Raw genomic sequence first — 21,597 nt, 5'->3', positions numbered from 1 at the left:
CGTTTACTGAATATCATAAATGTAAAAGTGGTATATTCTTCAAATGATCAAAGTATTTCTCTTTTTACATTTAAATATTTGGTCTATATTTTCACACTGTGAACAAAATGCTGTCCTTTATTAGGTACTCTCACATGAAATGTTGCATCAAAACCTAATTGATGTCACATTTTATGCCATTTTCTAAACCCAGTATATTACTCATGAATCTAAATCACTCTCAAGGACTTCTAATGAGTAGAATGTATGTTTGACGTTACTGGGGATTGTGCATGTCTGGTCCTGTTTGTTTTTCTTACTGCAGAAGTTGTTTCTTGTATAAATTAGATATGTTCTGATTATGGAACATGGTCATTCGATCAGAGCCTTAAGATGGAATTTGTGTTTGTATGTTCAATGACAAATGGACAGACCTGTGGTCAGTTGCTCAGGATTCCTCTAGGTCTTTGTTGTGCTGCTGTAGACTTGTGTGATGTGGAGGGAAGCCATGCTGCTGCTGTGTCAGTGAATAGCAGGTTGCAGGTTGCTGCTGATTGTAGACATATTGGGAGTGTTATGGAATGCTAATGCTCAGCTGGCCTTTCTCACTTAACGGCAGCAAGGAGGTAAAAATAGCAATCGCCATCCCATCTGCTCTCTCTCTCTCTCTCTCTCCCTCCCTCCCTCCCTCTCTTTTTCACTTTTTCCTCACACTCTTCCATTCTTTTTTCACACTTCTAATCATACTTCCTTCTCTCTCGCTCTTGCCTTTCTTATTTTCTCTCTCTCCCTCTCTCCTATTTGTATGACACCCCTCTGTATGTGTGTGAATTATACATGCGTGTATGAGTGTTTGTATTCCATACATTCGTGAAGGCTCGTCAGAGATTGATATCGCTCCGGCGTATTTAATTATTCACAAAAATAACAAAAGAAAGGCAGAGCGAGCGGCTGGCGAAACCTCTAATGAAGATTTGTTTGCTAGTCCACTAATATTGTTTGCGAAATTACACATTAATCTGTAATTATAGAGTTAATGAGGCTTGATCAGCTCTGTCAGAATTGCTAATGACTCTGTCTTTGTGATTCCAGTCTGTCCAAATTCGATAAGTCAAGTGTTCGTCGCCTGTTCAGTTTACGTTATCAATTACTGAGCTATTATTGCTAAGACTGGCGCAAACTTTACATCATCATTTTGGTCACACTCTTTAATTTTGCATTTGAATGTGGAAAAGAATGAAAGGGATCGCACAAGTCTGTTCGGTGGCAAACCAACTACCTTGGGAGCGTGTATCTTGGAAAAACACATTTTCCAAGATATCCCCACTGTTTTAAAAGGGTTTAATGTATGTAAACATTCTTCAAGTTGGAACTATACCAATACCCTAGAGCATAGTGTCCATATATGGAAATATGTAAAAAAGGCTAAGTTTACTATTGTGATGTCATAAAAAAAGAATGCTTGTGCTGTATACGCACCTTAATGGCACACGCAGCATTTCTAATAATAATGAACAACTTGGGAGGCACAGTGTCACTGCCAGACAGCTCCAGGTTTTCAGGGTCCTTGGTTCAAGCTTCGTCTCTGGTCACTGTCAGTAAGGAGTTCTTCTGGTGTCTGTGTGGGATTCGTCCCGGTGCTCTTTCCTTCCACAGTCTTTCTGTGTGTAATTGTCCATGTGTGAGAGAGTATAAGTGTCCAGGCTGTGTTACTGCCCAGTGATTCTGAGTAGACTTTAGACTGACCACATCCCTCATTATTTTTTAGTTCCCTGTACTCTTAGAAGCAGGTAGTGTCACAGTCACACAGCTCCAGGGACCTGGAGGTTGTGGATTCAAGTCCCGCTCCGGGTGACTGTCTGTGAGGAGTGTGGTGTGTTCTCCCTGTGTCTGTTTGGGTTTCCTCCGGGTGATTGTCTGTGAAGAGTGTGGTGTGTTCTCTCTGTGTCTGCGTGGGTTTCCTCCAGGTGACTATCTGTGAGGATTGTGGTGTGTTCTCCCTGTGTCTGCGTGGGTTTCCTCCGGGTGACTGTCTGTGAGGAGTGTGGTGTGATCTCCCTGTGTCTGTGTGGGTTTCCTCTGGGTGACTGTCTGTGAGGTGTGTAGTGTGTTCTCTCTGTGTCTGCGTGGGTTTCCTCCGGGTGACTGTGAAGAGTGTGGTGTGTTCTCCCTGTGTCCGCGTGGGTTTCCTTCGGGTGACTGTCTGTGAGGAGTGTGGTGTGTTCTCTCTGTGTCTGCGTGGGTTTCCTCCAGGTGACTATCTGTGAGGATTGTGGTGTGTTCTCTCTGTGTCTGCGTGGGTTTCCTCCAGGTGACTATCTGTGAGGAGTGTGGTGTGTTCTCTCTGTGTCTGTGTGGGTTTCCTCCGGGTGACTGTCTGTGAGGAGTGTAGTGTGTTCTCTCTGTGTCTGCGTGGGTTTCCTCCGGGTGACTGTCTGTGAGGAGTGTGGTGTGTTCTCTCTGTGTCTGTGTGGGTTTCCTCCAGGTGTTCTGGTTTCCTCCCACAGTCCAAAAAACACACATTGGTAGGTGGATTGCGATTCAAAAGTGTCCATAGTTGTGGGTGTGTGAGTGAATGTGCACCCTCCAGGTTGTGTTCCCGCCTTGCACCCTGTGATTCCAGGTAGGCTCCGGACTCACCGCGACCCTGAACTGGATCAGCTCTTACAGACAATGAATGAATGAATGGGTGCTCTTAAAACACAAACATATAACACAATGTATTAGGTACACTTTACTGTTCTGAAGGTGCTCAGTCTTTAAGAGATTTAAAAACAATGCCCTTTTCAGCTCTGTTTTCAGAGTTTGTTTCGACCTTCTCCTAACAGTTGTTTTCTATCAGCTTCATGTCTGTATTCATCATTAGACTGAGTTTACCACCAACAACCCGACTCCCAGTGAAGACTCTGTTCATTTATCTCTGGAGTTTCACTTCGTCTGTGTTCCTGTGTGGACAGTGGGGCTGATGAAGTGAAATAAGGAGGTCATTTTAATGTTTTGGCTGATCAATATATATTACTCTTCTGTGATGATATTAGAGCAGTGTATTTTCAAAACCTGGTCTAGAGATTACTTTCTCAATAGCGTTTATAGATTGTTTACTTCCTTTCTGTCTCACCCCCAACTTGCTGCCTTTAAACTCCATTATAATTCATTAATGACAATCCTGCACTTACTGTTCGTAGCAAATCAGAGTCAGCATTGCTCTTCCAAAGGGCTTCCACACAATAAAAAGCTGTGCATGACTGAAGTGGGCTTTTAGCAAAAACAAAAAAAAAAAGAAGTATGGTTTGATGCGGTCGTCTCTGCTCGGAGCACAGAGGGAGAGGGAGGTGTGAATCTATTACTGTTATTCTTGTTTTTTGGTTGCTTTTTTTTGCATCATTGTCTTATTTATTCCATTCTGGCAGCAGGTACCACTCAGAGAGAAAAATTATAGATTATACAAATAGATCCCATGAGGCCGTGCGTTGGCGCATAATGGCCCATATAGATGTAGTAATTAAGATACGGCAGGGCGGCCCAGAGAGGGATGTGTCTACGTTTTTGCTCCCAAAGACAAATTTATTATATCGGGGAACACAATTAGTCTCTGAAATAACTTATTTTTTTCTTTTATATTCTCCTTTCTCTCTCTCTCTCTCGCTCTCTCTCTCCTTCCCTCCCACTCTCTCGCACATTTAATTCTCTTTCTGTTGCTCTCTGTTGTGTCTTGCTTTTCCCCGCACATGAAGACAATAGGAGTGTGATTTCGTCTTAAAGTGGCAGAGCAAAGTTAGCCGGTGGATCAGTGAGAGCAGGTGTTTCCGTTGCACTCCCAGGCAGTGTGCCATGTCAGAGACGTTTTAATATAAAAGACAGGTCACTGGTTAAAAAGAAATGTGAAAGCTCATAACACTCAACTTGGAGGAAACAGAGAGAAGTCCTGGTCTTTGAGGCTCAGAGCCGTGGGCGGAAAAAGTCCTCAGTCGTGTGTGAGTTGTGCACATGTGCAGTAGCCGGCGGTTGTGTGTTGTTTAAGCCGAATGTTACCAACTACAATTGTGATTCTTTATTATTATTATTATTCGTTTTTTAAAGGATGCTGTGGTTTTAAAGGTCTCTCCTCATTCAGAAAGAAAGGAGCCTAGTCTTGTACAAGCGGTAATAACTGTGCAGGGCATTGTCTGGATAGATCCTGAATAGACAGACTTTCCCAAGTACAGTATTTTCTGCTGACGCTATTGTTTTGTGTTAAAATGTAATCTTATAAATCCTAGAAACACTAGCTAGTCAGCATTTATTAAAAATTGCACTGCATAATCTCAATAGCAAGCATGTCTAACAGTTTAACTCGATTTAGCTTAATTAATCAATGCTGCTTTTATCTCTTTTCTCTGTAGAAGAAAAATTCCTGCTAAATTTCCCCCACAGCAAACAGTCTCCTGGATTCGGAATCCTCTGCACTGTGTTGTCTCATTAGGAACGACCGATTTTGGGAAAATATCTAATTGTGATATTTCTAACCGATATTGCAATTGGGATTTAATTTGCAATTATATTCTAGAAATTAAGGTACTGGCCTTATTTTATAATTAAATAAACAGACCACGAAGCCAAGGCTTTAATTTTGAACACTGACTGTAGACTGTCCTTTAGCTGTGGTTATTGTATTTTACACAGCACAGTATTTTGTTGCCTCTTGTTGATCTAACTCTGTTCTATAGAAGCTAAACAACCCCATTTTATGCTTTTTAAAACACTGTTTTTATAATGCAGGCTAGAATTAAAATTGCAGATCTGGTGATTTGAAAACTGCACATATTCAAGCTGCATTTTTGGGGGAAAAAATTTTTTTTTCAGCCTTATGTGCCATTATACCTAAAACTAGTGATACTGGAAGCCTGTGCTAGCATTTCTCCTGCGGTGTTGCTATCAGTGTGTGAAGAGTGGGAGAAGAGGGTTGCATTGACAATCCAACACAATGGGCAGCACTTTGAACACATTTTGTAAGTGGTCAGAAACTTGTAAATAACTCATGAAAGAATAAACTAACATTAAAACCAAGCACACCATGTGAGTTCATTTCTTGTGAAATTTCCAGTAAGATTGATATGTCACATGATCCTCTTCCCACTGAATAAAACTAAAGTTGGATCCAAAATGGCTGACTTCAAAATGGCTGCTATGGTCACCACCCATCTTGAAAAGTTTCCCCCCTCCCACTTTATTAAGGTGTATCCATATAAATGGCCCACACTCTAGATAATCATAGTTAGCTAGACTTGTTTGATGACTTAAACATAGTAGAGCCTTAATTAATAAGTCCTAAAAATACTAACACAATCTATAGGCTTCTTCCCAAGCTGCAGTAACAAACTAGCTAGCATGCTTCTCAAGCTAACATTCACTCACACACTCACACAAGTGGACACTTTAAACAGCCAAGCCTCCTGCCAACATATGCTTTGGGACTGTGGGAGGAAACCCTCTCAGACACAGGAAGACCACAGCACATTCCTCAGAGAATATGACCTGAGAAAGGGTTTGAACCCACAACCCCAGGACTCTGGAGCTGTGTGTTAGCAACACGTTCTGTTGTGCCACCATCCCACCCTTATATCTATTCAGCAGTATAGAGTAAAAATGTAATCACCCTGCGTACCTCTTGTTTGAGGCAGAGCTGATAAAATTTAATTAAACACACTAGTGCTGGGCGATATGAGCGCAAATCAATATCACGATTAATTTAACATTTTACCACAATTACGATTAATAAAGGACTATTTTGTTTCTGGGAGCTTGTTCCTTCTTGTTTTTTCTTAGCATTTACTCTAGACTTCGGCCTTGGTCGGCCTCTGCGTTTAGGTTGCTTCCATGTGGCAGATAGGGGCAGAGTCACGTGACTACAGCTCGGTAGCGCTGTTTTAAAGACAGTACATGGACACACAGCGAGGACAAAACAAAATAAAAATAATCACTATAATCGATATAGATATTATGTCAATTAGAAGTCGATTTCGATTAATTTGCGATTAATTGCCCGACCCTATAACGCACTATTTTGTTTGCATTTTCCTTAAATGCCGATTTCTTTTGAATTAATAAGTGAGGGAGAAAAAGCATATGTTTTTTCACTACGGATCTAAATGAGAGATAGGGAAGGTGCTCCAGTGGCTCCATTGTTCCATCGTTTATTCATGGTACAGTAAACATGTTCTAGCTTTGGCTTGGAGAGCTAGCGGTGAGTCACTAATTTCCTGTGTCTTGTTAATTACCCTTTGCCTATTAAAGGGTGAATTAGTATTGATTGCCGTGGCCCTGCACTCTGCCTGTTTAAGCAGCGAGTGTTGTGTTATAATGCCTCATTGCGTTTGCTGAAATGCTAGTAAAGTGGAATCAAGGCCCAGCTGGCACAAGTAGGGACCCTCTGACCCCATATGTAAACAAACACACATACACACACACACACACAGATATACAAACATGCCTTGCCTGTTTGTATAGGATTTGCTTGCCAATATACTCTGATTTACACTGCAGTTGCCATATGGTTACTCAATATTCTGTCTTCTCCATTGTAAAGGCTTGTGGCTGTGACTGAAAAGGACCCCTATCTGTATTTGAGGACACTGTCCTTTTTCTTTAGTGCCTGAAATGTAAAATGGAGTGTCAGGGTGATCTTCAGGGCACTACAATTTCCAGCAGTGCATTTATATTTTGTATTAAACGTGGTTATATCTAGGCCTTCCCAGTCGAAAGCCAGACCGAGCCATACAGTACTGAAGGTTCAGTGCAAAGGAAAATATTACAGAATGTCAAAGTTATCATGAGTTAAAGCTCTGGCTTGTAGCATCCTCGTGACTTTTTCTACTTTAAATAATGGAATAGGACTGACGAGAGATTTTTTGGTAGAATCTATCATCATGGCATTGTTTACATGCTGCTCTGTCGCACTCAAGGGCACACGATTTTTACAGCTTCGGCATGTAAACACAGTGTGAAATTGCTTGACTAAAAAATCAACAATGCTGTAGAATCTATAGAAGTGGATCAGACAGAGCAGGGCTGCTGGAGTTTGTAAACAACTGTGTCCACTCACTGTCCACTCTGTTAGACACTCCTTCCATGTTGGTCGTCCTCTAGTCCTTCATCAGTGGACACATTCTCAGTCCAGCAGTGACACTGAGTGCTTTAAAAACTCCAGTCCAGTGGGGGTCCTGACCATTGAAGAGCAGAGTGAAATGGGGATAAGAATGTGTGCAGAGAAACAGTAGTAAATTACTACAGTCACATACCCACAATTCTGTGTGTCTGTTTTTAAGAAGCCATCTTTGGCCTCGCTCAAGCAACTAAAGTTGATTTGTTTATGTGTCTAGTGGATACTGACCCTGGCTGATGTTGAGTAAGTGTCTGGATTATTTTTTCTTTATTGCTTTACGTGTTTTCACCACAATTTAATGAGCTACAGAGTTCCATGGAGTATCCATATTTAGCATAATACCACTGTGAGCACAGGCCCATTTCAGTGATAATGATATTCTGTCCAATCATCACAGTATGGATTTGGTTCTCTATCCGTCTCTACATGCAGCCCACGCAGTCTTTACACATGGTGAGGCAGTCAATATGAATATAGGCTTCACATGCATTTCTAAATGTGCACATCGGATGGCATAGTGTTGTATTACTGGATGTTATTGACTAAGCGTAACATTGCTGCACTCATCAGTTAAATTTGGGTATTGAGTGTTTAGCTGTTTTTCTGTAGCCAGCTAAACTCTGTCCAAAAAACTGGAGACACCTCTCAAATAATGACACAGTTTTAGGGAGTTTTTATACTTATTCTATTCCCTAGGCCCATAGTCTCACAGCTGTGGACAGATTCACACACTCACTCTGTCACTCACACACAGCTGTGGACAGATTCACACACTCACTCTGTCACTCACACACAGCTGTGGACAGATTCACACACTCACTCTGTCACTCACACACAGCTGTGGACAGATTCACACACTCACTCTGTCACTCACACACAGCTGTGGACAGATTCACACACTCACTCTGTCACTCACACACAGCTGTGGACAGATTCACACACTCACTCTGTCACTCACACACAGCTGTGGACAGATTCACACACTCACTCTGTCACTCACACACAGCTGTGGACAGATTCACACACTCACTCTGTCACTCACACACAGCTGTGGACAGATACACACACTCACTCTGTCACTCACACACAGCTGTGGACAGATTCACACACTCACTCTGTCACTCACACACAGCTGTGGACAGATTCACACACTCACTCTGTCACTCACACACAGCGGTGGACAGATTCACACACTCACTCTGTCACTCACACACAGCGGTGGACAGATTCACACACTCACTGTCACTCACACACAGCTGTGGACAGATTCACACACTCACTCTGTCACTCACACACAGCTGTGGACAGTTTCACACACTCACTCTGTCACTCACACACAGCTGTGGACAGATTCACACACTCACTCTGTCACTCACACACAGTTGTGGACAGTTTCACACACTCACTCTGTCACTCACACACAGCTGTGGACAGATTCACACACTCACTCTGTCACTCACACTCAGCTGTGGACAGATTCACACACTCACTCTGTCACTCACACACAGCTGTGGACAGATTCACACACTCACTCTGTCACTCACACACAGCGGTGGACAGTTTCACACACTCACTCTGTCACTCACAAACAGCTGTGGACAGTTTCACACACTCACTCTGTCACTCACACACAGCTGTGGACAGATTCACACACTCACTCTGTCACTCACACACAGCTGTGGACAGATTCACACACTCACACTGTCACTCACTGTAATGTTCTAACATCTAGTGTAAATCTTATTAGAAAACTAGAGACTGTTTTTTTATACTTTTTCTATTCCCTAGGCCCATAGTCTCACAGCTGTGGACAGATTCACACACTCACTCTGTCACTCACACACAGCTGTGGACTGAATCACACACTCACTCTGTCACTCACAAACAGCTGTGGACAGATTCACACACTCACTCTGTCACTCACACACAGCTGTGGACAGATTCACACACTCACTCTGTCACTCACACACAGCTGTGGACAGATTCACACACTCATTCTGTCACTCACACACAGCTGTAGACAGATTCACACACTCACACACAGCTGTGGACAGATACACACACTCACTCTGTCACTCACACACAGCTGTGGACAGATTCACACACTCACACTGTCACTCACACACAGCTGTGGACAGATTCACACACTCACTCTGTCACTCACACACAGCTGTGGACAGATTCACACACTCACACTGTCACTCACACACAGCTGTGGACAGATACACACACTCACTCTGTCACTCACAAACAGCTGTGGACAGATTCACACACTCACTCTGTCACACACAGCTGTGGACAGATTCACACACTCACTCTGTCACTCACACACAGCTGTGGACAGATTCACACACTCACTCTGTCACTCACACACAGCTGTGGTCAGATTCACACACTCACTCTGTCACTCACACACAGCTGTGGACAGTTTCACACACTCACCCAGTCACTCACACACAGCTGTGGACAGATTCACACACTCACTCTGTCACTCACACACAGCTGTGTACAGATACACACACTCACTCTGTCACTCACACACAGCTGTGGACAGATTCACACACTCACTCTGTCACTCACACACAGCTGTGTACAGATACACACACTCACTCTGTCACTCACACACAGCTGTGGACAGATTCACACACTCACTCTGTCACTCACACACAGCTGTGGACAGATACACACACTCACCCACTCACTCACAGCAATGTTCTAACATCTAGTGTAAATCTTATTAAACTAAAGACTGTTTCTGTACAACAGAAAAAAAAGAGATACAAACCCACTATAAATACTGTTGATTTGAGAAGAAACATCAGATACGCAGCCCTTTGTTCTGCACACCTTCTTGAGCTCATTAAGGAGAAGAGGAACACAGGTGGATTCGATTAAAATCCCACGGGACTGCAGAATTCCAAGGGTGACTGCCTTCCGTGCTTTACAGAGTGTTATTACTGTGGAAACATTGTTGCAACTTAGTGTTTTTTTGTTGTTGTTGTTGTTGTTGTTGTTGTTTTCTGAGGGGTGGGTTTTCTTTTTTACACTTGAATTAATTTGTTGATGAAAGCAATATGCTGTTAGAATGAACTCTGAAATCAGCCGACTGCTTTTCTTGCAAAGTTAAATGAACAAAGCTGTCGGAAGCTAATTGTGCGACTGAATAATCAGGGTGTACACACCATTTGCTTCGCTGTGATAATGACATTTTATCCAATCAGTGTGATATGGATTTCAGTCCGTATCCATCGCTACATGCAATCTGCACCAACCGTACACATGGTGAGGCAGTCAATACACACAGAGGCTTTACATGTATTCCAAAATTCCAAAACTGCCCTGCTGCTTAATGTCATTGACCACGCTTTGCCCCATTACTGCATTCATCAGTTAATTGCTCTTGAGTTCGCAACTTTTTCACTGTCTTTCTTCATTTTCTTCAACAGAATGTAAAACGATGTCCATTTAGAGCAGCTCATTTAGCTTTTTGAAGCATTGAGTGGACTCTTTGCTCTCAGTGTTTCTGGCACAGGCTTATTATTCAGGTCGATCAAAAATGCTAATGTAGCTAACAGTGAATGAAAGGCTCCAGTTAGCGTTATGCAAATGACATCATGCTAATCAAACCTGCAAGCATTCTTTCATTGTTTAGCAGCGTAGGCGTTTTCAGTCGAGGTATTCCTTTATGTGAGATAAGGATCCTTTCCTCCAGAGACTCCGGGCTGGTATTTACGGCTCTAACAGCGCTTCACACAAAAGGGGGGAAGACACTCTAAAGGGGTATGTCATCCAAAAATGCTAATGTGGCTAATAACGAATGAAAGCTGAGGAAACCAACTGGGCCTGGTTCGCTTTTATTGATGGTTAGTGGTGGTTTGGGTGATGCATTAGTACAGGTGCACAGAGTAGGCCACGCTTTCAGAAGCATGCTTATAAAGCTTCTTACTGCACGGAAGCTTTTTCTGGGCCAGTGGATTTTTTTTACACAGTTGAAAGATGAAAGTTATACCTTCTGAAACTCAACATGGCTGTTTTGTAGCTAGACGTCCCGCCATTTTAAAAACTATATATATAGCCTGTAACCTTCTAGGCAGCCTCGGCCACAAAGGCTCCGCCCATTGGCTATCGGCCTCCTGCCGATAGCTGATTGGCTATTGGCCTCCTTCTACACATCATGCCAAAAGAGCAGACGTGTGCGTGGTCCTTTTACGTGTCAGTCAGGTCTCCTTTGCTGCAGCAGTAGGCGGTTCTTGGCCATGTTAAGTGACAAAAAAAAAACAGAGAGAGTCTGACACTGCGAGTCTACTTTCTCTGTGACGGCATGGGAAAGGCCAGTCCTATCATTATCTTCCTGCAACTCTAGAGGAGATGTAGGCTGTTACACACCTAACACAACCCTTTTTGGATAAGGCCAAAAAGTGAAGCTAATGTGTTGTTATTTGTTTGTTTTGGGACTGTAGTACAGTTACACCATTATACTGTGCTCTGGGGACCAGGACCTTTACTTTAACCTTCTCTCCTGTTCCTGAGCCTTCTGGCAGCTCCATTGTTTTCACCTTTTAACCCCTGCCCAGATGATCAGCTGAATCCTTAGTAAGCTCAACAAACACATACCGAACCTTGATAAAGGCACGTTATGAGCTGGCCCTGGGTATCTGCGTGTATTTGGCCTCCATTGCCAGACCTGTGGAGCCTCTGCACATTTTCACCATTTTGAAGAACCATTGAATCCAGTGTACGTCTCACACTGAAGCTGCGGTTGAAACAGAGCGAGGGAGAAAGACCGTGCGTTTATCCCAGACGTTTGGATGAAAACAAGCGGCTGCAGTGCAGAAAAAGTGAGGGGGATGAAAGTTGCCTTAGAAGCGGAGGGGAGTGAACAGGGAGATGAAGTGTTGCTTTTGAAAACACAGGGTAGAAAGAGATGTGAGGACATGTTCCATATGCATGTCCCCTATATAGCAGCAAAGGTGAAAGAGAGGTAAGGGTACGGCTGTGTGTGTGTGTGTGTGTTCTTACCTCCTGGCACGTGTACCAAGATTACATCTCTCTTGACAGCCATTTTACCACCATCTCCCCATCGTAAGACAGTGCAACGTAAATTTACTCTTCAAAAAACAAGGAACATCCAATTATCCTCTCTCTGGCTTTGCTGATTGCTTTGCTCAGTGTGGTATGATTGCTGATTATGGGGCAAGCCCATCGTTTGGGCCCTGTGTAGCATCCGTAAAAGAGTCTGAATTGATTTCTTTGAAGGAGTCAATGGAAGAGCCCTTTAGGGGAGTGGGCTAGCTAATTAAAATTCAAATGCGGGTCAAATCTCACGTAATGACTTTCCATTAGCTCCTTTTTCTTGTTTCGCTTTGATGAAGGTGTGTGTGTGTGTGTATGTGTGTGTCAGTAGCTTTACCCTTTAGGCTCACACCTGTGCACTCCATTTTGATCTTCACTTTTCCACTGTAGCGTTCAGTTCAGCTGGCTGCACTCTGACGTTTTGAAATAATGTACACAGTCCACTGCATACCAACTAACTTTGTTTATATAAAGTGGTGCTAAACGTTTTCTCTGTAAACTTTCCGTGAGAACTTTTGGATGCCCAAAGTCAGATAAAGGTCTGGGAAACATCATTGCTGGGCAATTAAATCAGCAGTTTATGCCTCAATGTATTTAGTTTTTGCTTCTTTATATTGCTCTTTTAGCCACGAGATGAATGTAGCTAACAGTAAATGAGAGCTCTGTGTGATAACGGTTGTGAATTATGTAAATTACCTCACACTTGTCTTAAACCATGTTATTGTTTAAGTCTTACATAGACTTTCCTGTGACACCATACTGCTGTTAACTCTGCTTCCTTCTTGTCAAAAAAACTCGCCAGACTTTAAAAAAACTCGCCAGACTTTACACCGTTAAAGCTGTTACTTTCAAAGAATAGATACTGCTACATTTGTCGATCTCAAAAATGGCAATGTGGTGAGGAGCTGGGGATATGGGGAATAGTTTGAAAAAGCAGTGGAGGGGGTGGTTTCCTCTGGTTTGTTATTTACGTTCAGAAGCTCTTGGTCTTTTAAGGTGGAATGGTATGTTTGAGAAAAAAAATACAGCTGTTGTTTGTGGGTGGCTGAATTTAACTGGTCTGAACATAGGGCTGGACAATAGCTCAATGTCGATATATATATATATATATATATATATATATATATATATATATATATATATAATGTAAATATAATGTTTCTATAACAATGATATGGTTTTTAAACATATTTTCTTTCATTCATTCATTATCTGTAACCGCTTATCCAGTTCAGGGTCACGGTGGGTCCAGAGCCTACCTGGAATCATTGGGCGCAAGCTGGGAATACACCCTGGAGGGGGTGCCAGTCCTTCACAGGGCAACACACACACTCACATTCACTCACACACTCACACCTACGGACACTTTTGAGTCGCCAATACACCAACGTGTGTTGGGAGGAAACCGAAGCACCCAGAGGAAACCCATGCAGACACAGGGAGAACACACTACACTCCTCACAGACAGTCACCCGGAGGAAACCCACGCAGACACAGAGAGAACACACCACACTCCTCACAGACAGTCACCCGGAGGAAACCCACGCAGACACAGGGAGAACACACCACACTCCTCACAGACAGTCACCTGGAGGAAACCCACGCAGACACAGGGAGAACACACCACACTCCTCACAGACAGTCACCCGGAGGAAACCCACACAGACACAGGGAGAACACACCACACTCCTCACAGACAGTCACCCGGAGGAAACACACGCAGACACAGGGAGAACACACCACACTCCTCACGGTCACCCGGAGGAAACCCACGCAGACACAGGGAGAACACACCACACTCCTCACAGACAGTCACCCGGAGGAAACACATGCAGACACAGGGAGAACACACCACACTCCTCACAGACAGTCACCCGGAGGAAACCCACGCAGACACAGAGAGAACACACCACACTCCTCACAGACAGTCACCCGGAGGAAACACACGCAGACACAGGGAGAACACACTACACTCCTCACAGACAGTCACCCGGAGGAAACCCACGCAGACACAGAGAGAACACACCACACTCCTCACAGACAGTCACCCGGAGGAAACCCACGCAGACACAGGGAGAACACACCACACTCCTCACAGACAGTCACCTGGAGGAAACCCACGCAGACACAGGGAGAACACACCACACTCCTCACAGACAGCCACCCGGAGGAAACCCACGCAGACACAGGGAGAACACACCACACTCCTCACAGACAGTCACCCGGAGGAAACACACGCAGACACAGGGAGAACACACCACACTCCTCACAGACAGTCACCCGGAGGAAACCCACGCAGACACAGGGAGAACACACCACACTCCTCACAGACAGTCACCCGGAGGAAACACACGCAGACACAGGGAGAACACACCACACTCCTCACAGACAGTCACCCGGAGGAAACCCACGCAGACACAGGGAGAACACACCACACTCCTCACAGACAGTCACCCGGAGGAAACCCACGCAGACACAGGGAGAACACACCACACTCCTCACAGACAGTCACCCGGAGGAAACCCACGCAGACACGGGGAGAACACACTACACTCCTCACAGACAGTCACCCGGAGGAAACCCACGCAGGCACAGGGAGAACACACTACACTCCTCACAGACAGTCACTCGGAGGAAACCCACGCAGACACAGGGAGAACACACCACACTCCTCACAGACAGTCACCCGGAGGAAACCCACACAGACACAGGGAGAACACACTACACTCCTTACAGACAGTCAACCGGAGGAAACCCACACAGACACAGGGAGAACACAACACATTCCTCACAGACAGTCACCCAGAGGAAACCCACGCAGACACAGGTTCTTGCCCCTTCTCACTTCTTTATGCAAATCTCATGTAACCTCCTTATTGTACCTTGAAAACTAAAAATACCAATATTCTGTCAATAAATAATGAATATACGTGGCCGCAGAATTTTGTGCAGTTCTGTATGTTATTGAAAACAGTGGTTCCAAACTTTTGAAGGGCAGTGTAGTTAAGAAGAGTTGGTGGATGTAGCTGGGCTGTTTGTTGTTGGAATCTCTTCTGGGGGTGGTCAGAGTTCATGGTGTCCTTCAGAACCCAGCAACATTTTCATTGAGTCACACAGTATCAATATGAAGTCTAAATTTATCTCTTAGCCTCACACACACACACACACACACACTCACACACATACACAGCCTCCTATCCTAGATCGCAGAGGCTGATCAAACATCTCTGTCACACTGAGTCCAGGGGCAGGCAAACTTTGAGTTCTATTGAACTGTGTCCTCTCCTTTTCTCTGCCACTCTTCCTCAGCCTCTGCTCTGGCAAATAGAGGCTTGAGGAGCGTTCATTATTTATGAGGGTGCAGCCTGGCCCTCAGCAGCTCTGAGCGTGTTAAATATTTCTGTGTAAACGTGAGCTTCCTTAAGCTGGGGTGCCATGCAGAGCGTTTACCTGCCGCCATCAATAAATGATTAGCCGTCTCCAGTCTGACAGGACTTGGAGTAATACTTCTTTGTGTGTTTGCTGAGCAAAAGCAAAGAGAAGAGTGAAACATAGGAGCCTAGTCAAACAGTGTTCCCACACGTTCCACAGCATGCCCTGTGTCTCAGAGCCACATACAGCAAACATGCAGACGCGTGGACCAGCTCGTGCTTTCACTCTGAAAGGTATTAGTTTTTGCGAAACTATTAAAAAATTCAACACCATAAACCGTAAAATTGTCAGTTATCAAATATTTAACGTTTGCTTTCCTTTTAGTCCAGTCAGACGTTTTTCACAGAACTCTTTCTATCTACAAACACAACCTAGTGCACTTCAAAAGATAGTTTAATGAATATCAAGTGGGGGAACCAGATTTGTATTTTATGCTTTCTTTTGTTAGTTTGCTGCTCATTGATTTATGCATAGACCTGTCTGTCAGGATCTGACAATGATCTTATTGTGTAATAACAATTTAATGGCTAAGCGCCAGCTATATTAAAGTGTCAAACAAATAAATACAGTGGAATTTGAGTTCCTAACTTGTGTTTATTGATAGTCAGAAAACATGTTATTTCTTACTAATTCAAGGAATAAGGTTTAAAAGACCGTTAGTCGCCCCTCCTCTAATAGGCGTCTTGCCTGTGACGTAGATGGTGGAGAACAACTCTAGAAGTTGCACTTAATTTAATGCAAAATGACGAAAAGGTGTGTTCTTTTTGGCTGCAATCATTCAATGTACAGTGGGACATCTGTGCACAAATGGCCCAAAGATCCTAAAATATCCAGAAAATGGACTAAATTTGTCAACTTTAAACGGGCACTTTGGAAAGGACCATCCACTCACTCCGTTATCTGTAGCTCATTTCACTGAATTTCCGCAGCGAGCTCGGGTTTTTCCGTCAATTTAATAAAATTGTCAGTTTTAAAGCAAATTAAGCTGCTATTTTCATTTTAATTCATACTTATATATGTCAGTAACTAAAGTAATGTGAAATATTCATGGAGGTCCATTAAGTGGTGCTTAGCCTTTAAAGGCTTTCTATGAATGAGAGGATTCCAATTAGAGCACAACTGGCCTGTGTGGGTGTTTGATGTGTCCGTATCAGGACAGCTCTCTTTCAGTGTATTGAGCTGTCCAGTGGCGTTGATGTGGGAAAGTGATGAAGTACTATAATGGAATTAGTGACAACTATTGTTTTGTTTTGTTCAAAACACTGGTACTGTTTATACCTTGGCATTCATTTTGTTTAGACATGAAGTGGTAACTGGTTTCACGATAAAAACGTTATTTACCACGGTTTAAAATCCTCACGTAAGCTTCAACCAAAGTTAGGAACGGTCTCCCAGATGCAGCTCTTACGTGTCATGGGAGCCATGGTCAGCACAATTTAACCATACCCTGATAACACTGATAACTGAAACCAATGCCTTAATTAGTTTGGCCAAAATGATTTACACATTTGGGTTTGTCAGCTCTCATTAATCTAAATACACAAGCGATGGGTCTGAAATATTCAGTGACGTCCTGCAGGTGTTTGTGATGTCAGTATCGTAGTATCAGTATATTTATTCACAATAGGGATTCCTCACTGTAGTATATCACAGGGCAAATCACAATCACAGTGCACAGCAATCTGTTTTTGTCCACGTCGTGTAGCTCTGCTGCTGTATGTGATTATGTTTGTGTGAAAAAAAGAAAGACAAAGAGCAAACAATGGAGAAAAGGACAGTTTGACAGGAGGTGACCTCTGCATTCAGTGAAGAAGATAACAGTTTCTTACAGGGGATGTGTGTGTGTGTGTGTGTGTGTGTGTGTGTGTGTGTGTGTGTGTGTGTGTGTGTGTGTGATAGAAACTCTGCTTTGTCATATTTTATGGTGTCTCACTTTCTCGCAGCTTCATTCAATCACATTTCTCCAAATCAATTCTATCTATGCTTGGGTGGGAGGGGTGGGAGGGGGGGGGGGTGCAGACAGCAGGGGCAGATGTGTCTGCAGCTGCTCTAGCAGCTTTTCCATCTCTCTTCTCGTCTTTCTTTTCCTTCTCTCCCTCCCTGTGTCCCTCTCTTTCTCATTTATCATCCCTTTTCTTAATTCTTTCTTTTTCTTTTTTTTTTACCCCTCCCCTTCTCTCGGTCCCTACAGCTATACTCCCCTCTTTGCCTATCTGCCCCATTCTCTCTGTCTTCACTACCCTGCCCCTCTCTCTCTCTCTCTCTCTCTCTCTCTCTCTTTCCGTCCAGCCCTGCTATTTTCCCAGCTGTTTTAACAGTAAGAGATTGATTACTATGACAGAGGTAGTGATTACCATTGCAGGCGGCCTCCACAGCCTCCAGAGTGAATATTTACCTGAGAGAAATCCAATCAGGCCCCACTAATGCCATTCAGCCACCAGTTTAATCTGCTGCAGGATTCAATTAGAGATGTGCTGCACCTTGGCCTGTGGGTGGGAGGCGACCAGTGAAGGCCTCTTTCTGGAAGCCCTGTGTGAAGTTGATGTAGTGGTACCTGCTCACACCCAGCCACATTTTTTTTACGGATACGAAAACACATCCTACTGCCGTCTTTCACACAACGCCCCAAACCATAGCATTTTTTAATCACAGCATTGTGTAGATCTCTCCAAAATCAGGCTGACCAATCAGAGCTCCTTTGTCATGGTTGCAGTCCAAGCAAACGAGCATCATGATGGCGACGATACAGCTCAACTTTCCGAGCTACGTGTTCCCTATAAAAGCAGTTTGTGTGTCATAATTGAAGTATGATAAGTAAATCTACCACTTGAGGAGTGAAGTAGCGGTTCTGGACTGAGAATCAGTGGTTCAGCAGCCTGCAGTTCTGTCGCTAACGTCAACTAATGAGCGTAATAAGATCATAAACAGAAAAAAAGCATCACAGTGATTTTAAAGCTGTAATTTTAAAGCAAAAATATTACGTAGTATTCCTTTGGAATACTTGGAAAAACTTGGTTCCTGCTTTTCATTTCTGTCATTCTTTCCATAGTCTTAACACCTCCAGATGCAATTTCTCTGCAGAGGGAGAAAAACTAGCTTTGTGTTTTTAGCAATTTACAGACAGTGGGGCTTTGCAAACGCATTAAACCAGTTTCCATCACGAAACCTTACTGGAGATGTGGCGAAATTTATAAACTATATTACACTCAAGTCTTAAAATCATGAACATAGCCTTTAATCGCACATTAATCCATGGCATGTGATATGGGCAGCTTCTTATAATCTCAGACTCCACCTGTGGTGAGCAGATTTTACAAGCCTCCTTGGCAACCTGACACTGTGATTTGTTTATATAATCAGCCAGTAGTGAATAGTGAGGCTACTCTCACCCACTGTGTAGTGTTAGGTCATCCAGCTCTGTCGTGTGATGTTTTATTTCAGCCCTAATGTCAGGGTAAGACTAAAGTTTTAGTCCCAAAGTTGCTCTCAAAATAGAAGCACTTGTTTCCTTACTCAGATTTGCGTAATACATCGTGAGAAATCAAGCTGTGAACCCAGAACCACAACTTGAACTATGTGAGTGAGAGTGTATTATTTCGCTGTTGGATACGGAGTTCCTTTACATTAAAAATCGCAGTGTAATCGGCTTTGTGCTGTTCCTGAGGAATGTGATGTGACTTCACTAGAACATGGCCGTGAGGTGCTTGGTATTTGCTCGAGCCTGGCTTCACGCTGCAATCTTCTGAGTACAGACTGAGTCATCAGTGCAGCGTGAAATTTGTTTAGTTGGTGTATCTGTGTCTGGAACATGATACTCCGGCTGACACTGGTTATATATATAGTTCGGTGCAATGTTAATATCATCGTCGCTATAGTTTCACCATAAAACCTGATAATGAACAGCGTATTGACTTCTACCCCGCAGGTCCGTCTCTTGTGGGAATGGTGAGGAAGGACTGGTCTTCTCAGAATAGCATTGCTCTCTCCTGGCAGGAAGCTGAACAGCCCCATGCTGCCATCCTCGACTACGAGATCAAGTACTATGAGAAGGTGAGAAACACCCCGTCACCCGAGTGTCGCTCATGTACAATGCATTAAATAAACATACCCCTTCTTCCCTCTCAGACCTTCTGCGGCCCTATAGACCCTCCCACAACTCAGTGATCAGGGGCGGCATCAAATGGAGGGACAGATTTGAGTGGGATCGTTTTTTTACAGCTGTTTATATCAAAGAGGTTGATTTACTGTTTATTTCTTGGGGCTTCATTGTCGTTTCTGTCACATGGAACATATTCCTAATAGTTTGTCAGGCAAGTAAATAAATGCCTTCTGGTCTCTGACTTCTGCGCAGTGTGTATGTGAGCAGTTATCTACACATGAAAGTAAGAAGCTCAGGTGGTGCTGGTATGAAAAGAGTGGAAACATCATTATATTGTCAAAAAAAAAGAAGAAAAAAACATATCCATCATTCTTTTTCACATTTGGAAATTTCAATATTCCCGTCCAAACCTCGTCTCTCTCTCTCTCTGTCTGTCTCTGTTTCTCTCTCTCTCTGTCTCTCTTTGTCTCTCTCTCTATCTCTCTCTCTCTCTCGCTCTGTCTCTCTCTCTCTCTCTCTTTCTCTCTCTGTCTCTCTCTGTCTCTCTGTCTCTCTCTCTCTCGCTCTGTCTCTCTCTTTCTTTCTCTCTGTCTTTCTCTATCTCTCTCTCTCTCGCTCTCTATCTCTCTCTCTCTCAATTCAATTCAATTCAGCTTGGCTTTATTGGCATGACTGTTTCAGTAACAATGTTGCCAAAGCACATAAATAAAATTACACTGAACATATATTTTTTATGTATTTGGAAAAAAAACACATACTTAATTAACCGATTATTTAAGCAAATAATCATTAATTTCCATTAGAAAAGAAATATATATAAAAAATACAATGAATAGATAAAATAATAATGATAATTATAATAACAATAATAATAATGACAATCAGACAATCAATCAATCAGTTAAAAAAAAAAAAAAAAAGATCACATATTATTAAATAAACAAAATAAGACTTTAAGTGTATAAGCAGTGTGTTTAGGGGGTTATTAATATGTGTGTATGGGGGGGGGGGTGAAATGTATGTCGGGGGGGTATCACCGTGTGGGTGTTTCAGAGTGCTAGGGGGAGTGTGTGATGACTGGTGCTCACTGTCTCTCAGGCGGTGGCATGTTGCCACATATTTGGCGGCGAGAGGCGCTGTGTGTCCTTCTCCGAGGGAGATCTGTAGTAATTCTGATTGGGTCAGAGTCTCCAGAGTTGGCTGGAGGTTTTTAAGTTTTTGGTTGAAATTTTCTCGAATGAGTGTGAATTTTGGGCAGTGGAGGAGAAAGTGCAGCTCTGTCTCGACCTCACCGCTCTCGCAGTGACCACACACTCTCCGCTCTCTGGGCAGCCAGGACTTCTTATACCTGCCCTTCTCCACGGCCAGGCTGTGGTCACTGAGCCGGTACTTGGTCAGGATCTGTCTCTGCTGTGGATCTCTGACGGTGAAGAGATACTCTGCCAATTCATACGGTCTGTTTAGGGTCCGATAGCACTCTAATCTAGACTGGGTTCTGGTGTCGTTGTCCCAGTGTTCTAGATAGGCTGATTTACTGTGTTTAATAATTTGGTTCAGTCTGATTGGACTTTGGTCAGCAGTGCTGGACTGAGACTGTGGTGTGTTAGGAGTTAGAGGGTTAGTCAGTCTCAGAACCAGCTGACAGAGGGGACTGGGTTTAGGGCTGAGCTCTTGGGTTCTCAGTGCTTCGTGCTGCAGTGTGTGTGAGTTACTAGATTTTAGATGGAGCCAGAACTTTAGGGCTCTCTTCTGAATTGGGATGATCAATGGAAATCGGCCTAATTCAGCCCTGCACGCGTTTGTGGGTGTTTTTCTCTGAACGTTTAATATATTTCTGCAGAATTCTGCGTGCAGGGCCTCTGTGGGATGCTTG

General features: G+C 43.5%; 1 protein-coding gene across 1 annotated transcript in view; it reads left to right on the top strand.

Annotated features, from left to right (window-relative positions):
• Positions 1-21,597, top strand: part of epha6 (eph receptor A6) — a 187,897-nt gene that overhangs the window by 141,055 nt on the left and 25,245 nt on the right. The window contains exon 6 of the mRNA XM_066661292.1: positions 19,551-19,675. Coding sequence (XP_066517389.1) covers positions 19,551-19,675 — 125 coding nt within the window. The remainder of the gene's footprint in view (positions 1-19,550; positions 19,676-21,597) is intronic.

This window comes from Hoplias malabaricus, chromosome 2 (genome assembly GCF_029633855.1).
Source record: "Hoplias malabaricus isolate fHopMal1 chromosome 2, fHopMal1.hap1, whole genome shotgun sequence".
NCBI lineage: Eukaryota > Metazoa > Chordata > Actinopteri > Characiformes > Erythrinidae > Hoplias > Hoplias malabaricus.
The sequence above is the reverse complement of the archived record's forward strand: the minus strand, read 5'-3'. Positions and strand labels throughout refer to the sequence as shown.